At 40.4% G+C, this 10,652-nt stretch overlaps 1 protein-coding gene across 1 annotated transcript; it reads left to right on the top strand.

Moving 5' to 3' along the window:
- The first annotated feature begins 2,224 nt into the window (after positions 1-2,224).
- Positions 2,225-10,639, top strand: LOC116724495 (zinc transporter 5). The gene is made up of 16 exons (XM_032570233.1): positions 2,225-2,630; positions 2,925-3,047; positions 3,129-3,195; positions 3,850-3,935; positions 4,059-4,146; positions 4,917-5,007; positions 5,099-5,175; positions 5,538-5,708; positions 6,258-6,528; positions 6,600-6,808; positions 7,113-7,270; positions 7,890-8,019; positions 8,924-9,161; positions 9,232-9,458; positions 10,165-10,293; positions 10,379-10,639. The coding sequence occupies exons 1-16, from the start codon at positions 2,560-2,562 to the stop codon at positions 10,547-10,549; spliced, it is 2,307 nt and encodes a 768-aa protein (XP_032426124.1). The 5' UTR covers positions 2,225-2,559; the 3' UTR covers positions 10,550-10,639.
- The last annotated feature ends 13 nt before the right edge of the window (positions 10,640-10,652 follow it).

Here is a 10,652-nt window from a genome sequence, read left to right as displayed (position 1 = left end):
AACAAAAGCAAACTGACCAATAAGATTTAAGCTTTGGCGTGACCTTTGACCCCCACAGACTCAGACATGCGCTACGTACAAGATGTTTTGACACATAAGATCTTTTCTTTTCTCCACAATTTTGTTAATTATAAAGAGGGTTCGATAATAAAAAATTTGGAAATTATTCTTTTTCTACTTCAAGGAAAATCTTAAGGTCGGCACCAGCGCCTGCAGCTGTACAGCTGCAGGCGCTGGTGCCCTCCAATAAAATCCTGCAGGCGTCTGAACAGTTCTGAACTTTAACCATAGAAAAGAGTTTTATGCATCAAGCAATTAACTTTAAATGTTTTTTGTAATTTAAAAAAAAATTGTAAATATAAACAAATGTTATTACTTCAATATAAAAATTGAATTAAATAATTTCTTTGGCAATGGCTATTTTTAGAACTTGATCCACGGGCGACTGACAAGGCCCCTCGGGCACCACGTTGGTGACCCCTGGTTTAAAGAGTCTCATCCTGCTAGAAAATCTCTCACTGATTAAAAGATAGTTCAGTCTCTACATGTATTTCATACAGAAACATATTTTCATGGATCCAAACTGTTTCTTGGTTAAACTCTTCTACACAACCCTGGGATTATTCCAGGATTATAACTGGATCAACTTGTTGTTTTTTCTGTTTCCAGTCAAAGATTCACAATGAATCTCAGGATGTTTTGTTTCTCTCTTGATTTTTTTCTTTCATGTATACATATAAGAAAATATCTGTCCACTGTAGTGACCACAACACATGGAAGGTAAAATACTACTCACAGTGCATACTTTAAAATTGTATTATTTAGTTGAATCAGAAGATCATTGACAATGTATAAAGTCTATAATAAACTCATTTTGTGGTGTATATATTATTACGTAATAATAATAATAAGGTATTTGCTTTATATTATGGGACGCAGGTCTGTCCATTGATTCCTTCACCTGCCGGTTCATTGCACTTTAGATAGTGGGACATTTTGATGAGCTCTGGGTTCCCCAATGATCTCCCTTCAGGTGGCGCTAGGCTGCCTGAGAAGATGTAGGAAATTTTCTTTGCTTTTGGTTACGCTCGCGTTTTATGAAATATATAAAATAATTGTAAGTGCATGCAGCTGTGAATGTTAATTTGTTTTAACACATACAGAGGAGTATTCTTTTTGACAAGTTAAGAATTTTTTTCTTAAATGTTAGAGCAGATATTGTTATTAGTTAGTCACAGGGTTTCTCCATGTTCTTGTCTGCTAGGGGAATTCCGACTCCTATGAATGGAAGAGCTGCATGTTAAAGAGCATTTTTATTTCTATTTGTGCAGGCCTCTGCCAGCAACCTGCATTAAAGAACAACCAGCAACTCCTGTGGTCTGACTCTCTTCTTCAACTGAACACAACGCAGAACACATCAACGTTAACCGACTGTATAAGACTAGGTTATCAGTAAAGAACACTAATAGTATACACCGGTTACATATAGTTTATGTCACCTAATTAGGTCTACATCCTGAAGAAAATGGAAAAATATGGTGTTTTAGAAGATAATTTATCTTTTACGTTGAAAGTAATGGCGAAATTAAGAGTAAATAATAAAGACTTTGTGGTATTCTCGTTTAGAGACGTAATTATATTAGTTGTGTTACCACCCCCACGCCACTAGAGGCAGTAGCAGGCCCGAAAAGATGCGACTACGAAGCAGATTACACAGAAAGTACGGATTTGTTTTAAAAAAAACTGTGAGCTGCGCTAAAGGTAAATAAAAGAGAGAAGTTCATATACATACTGAGAGTGAAACTCCTTCCTAAAGTTGAAGCTATATCACAGGTTTAAAAATAAAAACGGGAGACAGCGGAAAACATAGGAAATGTATGTGTATGAGACTGACAGTGGGGTGTGAATGTAAAGAATATCAAAGAGGGGTATATAAAACTATAAGCAAGTTGGATAATATAAGCAGGTGTGTATGTGTGGGGGTATGTTTAATCAGGAGTTAATGGAGGGAAAAGGTAGAAAGTGAAAGTTTATAGACCATCTCGAACCACACTCCATACTGGTAAGTGGCGGTAATGCTACTGTAAGTTTGTTGCCAACCGCCAATAAATACCAAGAAGAAGAAGAAGAAGAAGAAGAAGAAGAAGAAGAAGAAGAAGAAGAAGAGACTGACAGTGCTCCGTCCACACCAAGTACACCGCATCAACGGTCACGAGGTCTGTTACGTCACGTAAACTGTGTCGTATGCGGAAGCGTCAGAGCTTTATGGACGGTTCGGGTAGTTCTCGCTCTGCTTTTCTGACTTTTATCGGTTATTACCGTCATTTTGAAAGAAAGCGGGTTTATTTTCAGTCTCTAACGAAGCGTTCAGATGCGTTTCTTTAACATCCGGCGGCCTCAGAGGACGTGACGGCGGCAGAAACGGCAGAATGGACCCGAGCCAGAGGAGGCCTCGGTGTTTACTCCAGCGGTAAATGAGTGCAGCTAGTAAGGTTTTATTTCTCCACTAAAAGCGATGGTGAGGAAACTGGGAACATAAATATACTGGTACCGGTCAACATGGAGGATAAATACAGCAGCAACGTTTTGTCTGGAGGGAAACTGGGAATGGTGGAAGTTCCTGATTCCAGGTAACATCTGTTCTGGTTAACTTTTATTTTATTCATTCTGTTAATTTGAATACATTTTTTATTTCTCGACTAAAATTTGTTCGTTAGGATTATCAAAACGATTTATTTTCCTCGACACAAGGTTAATTTTATTGAAATTAATTCAGTTTGTTTGCCCTTCTGATAGGAAATAAATGAACTTTGCCTCTGAATTGTTCGTATTTTTAACTATTAAACACTTAAAATGTGTTTTGAAACAGTTTAATTATCTAACTTGTCTCCATATATGTACTTCCTGCCGTTTTTCCCCGGCAGGCTAACCAGATACATTGTTCTGCTGATCCTCTCAAAGATCCTGAAGGCTTTAGGTATTTTTGAATCCTATGATATCCTGAAAGTCGTTCATATAGTTCAGTTCATCTTCATATTAAAGTTTGGGTGAGTATTTCTCCTCCTCCGATCCGTTCTGATTCATTTCTGAATGGTTTAGTAACATAAATGTTTTTGTTTGTTTTGTAGAAGTGCTGTTATTCTGCTTGTCTTTCAAAAACCCTTTTCTTCTGGGAAAGTCATCTCAAAGCGGCAGGTTTGTTGGATTTTATTTTATTGCTTGTTTTTCCTAAATTTGCACCAGTAAGCTTCTAAAAAGTGTGGCAGGCATTTACAGTCAGCCTTTATTGATTTGTATTTTGTAGAACTTCATCTACAGACGACAAATTGCACCAACAACAATTTTCAACAATTACTTCTTTTTTATAAAGTTACTCTCTCCAGGATTGTTTTTGTAAATTATTTTGCAATAAAGTCGATAATTTTGTGGTTCTACTTTTGAATTTTTGTGACAATCTTTAAACTATGTCCAAAATCTATAAATGGAAGAAGAAAGATGAGGAAAAACTCAAAAACAGGTTCAGCTCTGTAGTAAACTAGGATATACTGCCACCTGCCGGTTGGAGGTAGCATCACTTAAACTCAGTATTTTTCACAGAAAAGTTTTTAACTGGAGAAAATATCTTATTTAACTTGCAGATTGTTTCATTTTTAACTAAAACTTTTTCATCAATATTAAGGAATTATTGACTCAAAACCAGCTTCTGTTTTCTGTAAAGTTAGTTTTGCCTTATTTCAAATGAACTAAGATATTTGCACTAGAAACTGGACCAAAAATCTATTTTTAAAGATGAATAAAGATGAACCTGCTGTGATGAATTAAAGTGTTTTCCGTTTTTCTCTGTTTTAGTGGATAAAGTTGGTTAAACATGCTGTTTCCAGCTGCGTTATTTCCCTCCTGGGCTTCTTTGGTCTCACTCTCTGTGGACCTTTAAGGTACATTTTTAAATTACTTCAATATGTCTCACATTGTTTCCCCTGCATGATGTCTAAATGCAGCAGTTATGATTATTTAACTCCTATTTAACTTTTAAAAAATAATAATTGTTTATTTTTCAGGACTTTGCTGCTTTTCGAGCACAGTGACGTTGTGGTCGTCGCTCTGCTCGGCGTTCTCTTCACTAACTCAGGAGGCGGACCGTCCAAGGTTTCTCTTTACTTTATTTATTTTATTTTTATTTATTTTTACCAAAGACTGAGATTTTAAATGATTGTCATTCAGCCAAGAAGTTTGTTTTTGATTAGAAATGAGTCGGACATTTCTTAAAGATAACGAAAAAGGAGAGCTAACCTGGAAACAATAATTTATGTTTTTAATTTAGATTAAATTTCTCTTTGTTGGAATAACATTTATTAAGGACCTTTTGCTGTTTAGTTATTAATCAGTTCATTTTAAAATAATCAGGCCAACACTTTAACGCTAAATCAAGCAGAAAGAACTGAGCTTTTCAAATGTTTATGTCAGAATGTGTTTTAATTTGATTAATTAATCATCATCAATAGAATAATCAATTGTTAGTTGGAGCCCTAAATTATGAGAATAGGTGAAATTTTGAGAGACCAGTCAGTCAAACGACAAAAAGTTCAAATATTACCAGAATAAAGTTGAACTAATATGAGAATAAAGTCGCAACGTTACAGAATAAAAGTCATAAAGCAAAATGATTCTTTCTCTGATACTCTGTCATAGTTATTAGGTGATGAATGTCATATTTTTTAGGACATTTATTGATTTTTTTTAATCTTATTTTTTCATTATCAAATGGACCCAGGTAGAACATAGTTTGAAGCGCCCTCTAGGGGCCAGAAATAACTCTGCGTTCTTGCTGGTGATGAATGGTTGTGTAGCTCTGACTGGATCCAGGTACCAGTACCGGTTCTGGTTACCTGAGCAGCTTTTTCTGTGGCTTCCTGCAGACCAGAGGAGCAGCTTTCTTCATCATCGCTGTGATCTGCCTGCTGCTCTTCGATAACGACCAACTGATGGCCAAGATGGGAGATCATCACCGTATCCTTTCACCCAGAGTTCTCATGCTTTTGGCTCCAGTCTGGTTTCTCTGGTGGGTTCTGTTTGGGCCTTGACTGGAGCCGTACCGCAGCGGAGGGACACCATGATAGCGCGCTCACACACTTCCTCTACACGGCCATTTCTCTGTTGGGAGTCGCAGATCACAAGGTGAGTGAAACTTCTTCTTCTTCTCTACGTATAACGCAGCACATTCCTGTTAAACCTTTCAGGTAGGTGGCTATAATGTTCTACTTTAATGACATGGAAGATGTTTATGACTTTATCTTATTTATAAAACATTAGAGTAACAATATGTAGCAAAATCAAACTGAAGACAGTCGTCTCAATGATTAGTGTTAACTTCTGCTAATTTCTTAGCATGTTTAGCGGTTCAGTCTTAGCTTCCACTAATTCTTAATGTGTTTAGCGGTTAATGTTAGCTTCTGCAAGTTTGTGTCTAGTATTTAGTCCAATCAAAGCAAGAGAACATCAAGTTAAGTCTTATTGTTGTGTCTCCGCTCCGCCTGCAGGGCGGCGTGGTTCTGCTGGTGGTGTCGCTCTGCCTGAAGGTCGGCTTCCACACGGCCTCCAGGAAGCTGTCGGTGGAGCTCGGCGGAGCCAAGCGGCTCTACGCGCTCGACAGCCTGCTGTCCGCCGCCGTGATGCTGCCCTGGGCCGCCGTCCTGACCGCCACCACCGAGGTGACCAGCCGGGAGAGTTAGGGGCGATCAAAGAGGCACCGCAGGAAGAAAGAAAACATCCATCCTTTCATTCATCATTACTTCCCCACTTTATTTCCTTCTTTCCTTCCCTGTTTGTTCCTTTTACTTTATCCTTCATTCCTTCCATCCTTCCCATTTCTCCTTTCCTTAATCCCTCGTTCCTTCCTTTCTCTCTGAATTTATTCATCCCTAAATCTTCTCATCTATTCTTTTTTAATCCGTTCATCTTTTCTTTTACGGGAAGAAATTTATTTGAACTCAAATAAAAAATAATAAATATTTGAAACTTTACCTTTTAATTGAAAGTCATCAGAGAAACAGAGACAAAAATCATCATTTATTTATTCATATAAACAATAAATATTCAGACAAAAAGTAAATATTTCCTACATCCTGTTTTAATTTTTTATGTGTAATTATTTTTATTTTGACACTCAGTAGATTAATTTAATCAAACTTATTGTACAAATATTTATAAACATAATTTTGTAACGTTTTTCCAAACTGTCTCTATATTTTGTTCTGCAGAGCAAAGTGGACTCCTGGTCTTCGCTCGCCGTCCCGTTCGCCATGATCATCTTCTCCGTCGTGATCCTGGAGTTTTACGTCGAAGCCGTCTGCAGCGCCAAGATGGAGGCTCCGCGCTGCGCCCGCTACGGCGCCTTCGCCCTCTTCCCGGCCGCGCTGGCGCTGGCCAACTTCTGGACCGGCCCGCTGCGCCGACCGCCGCCGACGCAGCTCGCCACGGAGCACGTGCTCTCCGGCGGAGTCATCGTCAGCGCCGTCTTCTTCGTCATGGGTGGGTGACGAACGGAGTTAGAACCAACAGCGCCTCAGTTCGTCCTCTGACCGCCGCTCTGCCCCCCGCAGCCTCCAGCATCCTGACGGCGCCGTCCAAGAAGGGGCAGAAGGGAACGCTGGTGGGCTACTCGCCTGAGGGGACGCCGCTGTACAACTTCATGGGCGACGCCCTGCAGCACACGTCGCAGTCGCTGCCGCGCTTCATCAAGGATTCGCTCAAACAGATCCTGGAGGAGTACGACTCCCGGCAGATCTTCTACTTCCTGTGTCTCAACCTGGTAGGTCGACCAAAGACGACGAGACGCTCAGGAGAAAATACAAACAAAGGTCGTTATGGTGCAAAGGTCAAGTACCGCGCCATTAAAGTCGTAACGATGCGAGAATGAAGTCAGAAATACGAGGATAAAATCATAGGATGAAAGTTGTAACATTATGAGAATAAATCAAAGTTTCATTGCTAACGAAGCTAAATTATCTGATTAAGGTTTAAGGTGGTTGACCTAAAGTTCACCTCCATGCCTTCAGTTTGATTGTGACGCTATTAAAATCACCATAGCAACCAGAGTTGTTGGTTTTCCGCAGGCCTTCACGTTCGTGGAGCTGTTCTACGGCGTTTGGACCAACAGCCTGGGCCTGATCTCTGACGGCTTCCACATGCTGTTCGACTGCTCCGCTCTGGTTCTGGGCCTGTTCGCCGCCCTCATGACCCGCTGGAAGGCCACCAGGATCTTCTCCTACGGGTAAAACCGCCGCGGCCGTTCTACGGCGCCACATTAGGGCCAAAGTAGAAAAGTAAAAAAGAGAAAATCGCTGCCAAAAAAACACAGAAATCTTGAGATCGAGCTCAAATATTTTTTTTAAACTGTCAAATTTCTGAGTTTTAAAAGTCAAATATTTGCTCGAAAAAACAGTAATTTTGAGAATTTTACAGAATTTCTAAAAGTTGAAAATATGCAACTTTTTGACATTTTTGATTAAGCTCAAAATTTCTGAAATTTTTCTATCGAATCTTAAGATCCATCTCAAACATTTTGTGGAAAAAAACAGAAATTCCTGAGCTGCAAAAAAAAATAATTTTCAACTTGAAACATTTTTCTCTTCTAAAAATGTTTTTTTTCTTAAATTTTATTTTTACTTTTAAACCTGAAATTTCCTTATTTTTTTTGTAGGAAATTTCTGAGATTAATTTGAAAATAAAAATTTTTTTCTTGCAATTTTTATATGCTTCTAATTTTTTTCTAGAAATTTTGACTTTTTTTTTATCAGAAATGACTCCTTTGTCCTGTTTCTCGTGTCCCTAATGCTGTGCCGTAGTTTCCAGGTCCGGTCTGGTTTCTCCTGAATGTTTTCGTCTTGCAGGTTCGGCCGCGTGGAGATTCTGTCGGGCTTCATCAACGGCCTCTTCCTCATGGTCATCGCCTTCTTTGTGTTCGTGGAGTCGGTCAGCCGCCTGCTGGATCCGCCCAACATTAACACCGACATGCTGACCGTGAGTTTTATCTGCACAAACTCCGGATCAAAAGCCAAAATAAACCGAGTCCGGAGTGAAAACAGTCGGGTTTGTTCTGGTTCTGGAAGAACTTTGTTGGATCAGCAGAGTAAACGCAGTCGGGTGATTTAAGCTCCTCCAGATGTTTGACAGAAAATATTATTATTATTAGCAAACAGGATTTAAAGAAGAGAAATCTGGGTCAGGGTGGCCTTCAGAACAGAACCTGATCCGGTCCAAATGGAGCTCTGATTTAAAGAGGAGCTTTATGAATGAATGATGGAATTAACGTGTGAGAGTGAGAACTGTTGGTGTCACAACTCTCTTTAACACGTTCGCTGCTCTGGATGAGGAAACAAACGGTTCTGAGATCAGACGGATCGGGTTTAATTGGACCTCAGATCTGAAGCTTCTCTGGATCAGGTTACGGGTCACTGCGACCTGCAAACAGCCAGAACCACTTAAAGCTCAGAGACACAAACTACGGAAGACAATTAGAGCCACTAAAAAATAAAGAATTCTGACTTTAATCTCTGAATTCAATTGTCCCTGAATTTACTTTTTTTCCCCAGAATTTTGCCATTTTTTCAGATTTTTTATGTTTTTATCTCGGAATCTTTACTTTTTTTTTCAAGTATTTTGCCATTTTTTTTGTCCGTTTTTCTCCAAATTCTGATTTTAAACTTAGAATTTGTATCTTTTTTTCTCTGAAATCTGACTGTAAGCTCAAAATTCTAGCATTTTTCTCAGAATTTAGTTTTTTCTCCTAAAATTTCTGTCATTTGATCCCAGAAGATTAAAGTCAGAATTCTGAGAAAAGGACAGATTTTTTTTTTTTTTTTTTTTCAGTGGCTCTAATCCTCGTTCATCTGAAACGCCGTTTGATAATTTGTCGTTTCTGCAGCCGGTGTCTGTTGGCGGTCTGCTGGTCAACCTGGTGGGAATCTGCGCCTTCAGCCACGCCCACTCCCACGCCCACGGCGGGAAAAGCTGCTCGTCTCAGGACCACGGACACTCGCATCATGGCCACTCCCACGGCGAGCACGGCCACGCCCACGGCGGACATGGCCACTCCCACGGCGGACATGGCCACGCCCACTCCCACGGCTCGGGCAGCAGAGGAATGAACGCCAACATGCGAGGTTTGTCGCTGCGGCGCAGAGAAGTTCGTGGAAACGCGATAATTCCCTGAACTGGTTTTGCTCCTTCCAGGCGTTTTCCTCCACGTTCTGGCCGACACTCTGGGCAGCGTCGGCGTCATCATCTCCACCATCCTCATCCGGCAGTTCGGCTGGCTGATCGCCGACCCGATTTGCTCGCTCTTCATCGCCACGCTAATTTTTCTGAGCGTCATCCCGCTGCTGAAGGACGCCTGCGAGGTTCTCCTCCTGCGGACTCCTCCGGAACAAGAGAAGGACCTGAACAGCGCCTTGGAGAAGGTGAGGAGGCCCAGATCCTCACATCTTAAACCAAAGTTTAAGATTATAGCAACAAAATGAGACTTTCCAACACATCATCTCAACTGAAAGAAGAAACTGGAGTTAATTCTGCTGGATTATGCAGAGTTAATCCTAATACTGCTAAATGTTACTTAACCTTTAGCAGAAGCTAACAAAAAAGCACTACAGCTACATTGTAACAATGGAAGCTAATGTAATACTAGCATGTTATTTACTGTAAGCTAATGCTACAGTGCTATAACAGCATGTTATTAAGCGGTAGCTAATGCTAAATTGTTTTACCAACATGGTACTAAACATATAGTAATGCTAAATCAACCAGAATGTTATTTACTAGAAGCTAATGCTTGAGCGCTATATGAACATGGTATTTAGAAGGAGCTAGCAAAAAAAAGCGCTACACTACTGTTGTATTTAGTGGAAGTTAAAGCTATATTAGCATGTTATTTGAAATAAACTAAAGTTACAGCGCGATATCAAAATGGTATTTATCAAAAGCTAACCCTAAAGCGCTACGCCAGCATTTTAAGTGGAGGCTAAAGCTGAAGTGTTGTACTGACATAGTATCAAGCAGAAAGTAGCGCTAAATGCTAAATCAATGTTGTATTTAGAAGAAGCTAGTGCTAAAACACTAAACCAACATGGTAATTAGCAAGACTTCTTCAATCATTTTGTCCTGTTGCAGATTGAGAAGATTGAAGGAGTTCTGTCGTACAGAGACCCTCATTTCTGGAGGCATTCGGCCAACGTGATCGCCGGGACCATCCACCTGCAGGTCATGTCAGACGTGGTGGAACAGCGGATCATCCAGCAGGTCAGCTCAAACCAGTTTCCTACCGCAGCTTCAATTATTATCGCAGATTATATTGTGCAACCTGATTATCTGACTGCGTCTCCAGGTGACGGCCATTTTGAAAGACGCCGGGGTGAACAATCTTTCGGTCCAGGTGGAAAAGGAGGCGTACTTCCAGCACATGTCTGGACTCAGCACCGGCTTTCAGGACGTTCTGGCAATGACGCGGCAGATGGCGTCCATGAAATACCCGAACGACGGGACTCTCATCCTGTAGCGCCGCCTAAAGACTCGAGGAAAAACCCTACAGATGTACAGTTTGTGTAATAAATCTGAATATGATGGTTTCATATTCTTGTTCTGACGATTCCTGCACGTTT

The sequence above is a fragment of the Xiphophorus hellerii genome, chromosome 8, assembly GCF_003331165.1.
Source record: "Xiphophorus hellerii strain 12219 chromosome 8, Xiphophorus_hellerii-4.1, whole genome shotgun sequence".
NCBI lineage: Eukaryota > Metazoa > Chordata > Actinopteri > Cyprinodontiformes > Poeciliidae > Xiphophorus > Xiphophorus hellerii.
The sequence above is the reverse complement of the archived record's forward strand: the minus strand, read 5'-3'. Positions and strand labels throughout refer to the sequence as shown.

What these genes read in the sequence shown, in the direction of transcription:
- LOC116724495 (XM_032570233.1), top strand. Translation starts at nt 2,560, where the DNA reads ATGGAGGATAAATACAGCAGCAACGTTTTGTCTGGAGGGAAACTGGGA. An exon ending in TGAACAGCGCCTTGGAGAAG is followed by an intron (nt 9,459 to 10,164) that starts GTGAGGAGGCCC and finishes GTCCTGTTGCAG; the next exon opens with ATTGAGAAGATTGAAGGAGT. An exon ending in AACAGCGGATCATCCAGCAG is followed by an intron (nt 10,294 to 10,378) that starts GTCAGCTCAAAC and finishes CTGCGTCTCCAG; the next exon opens with GTGACGGCCATTTTGAAAGA.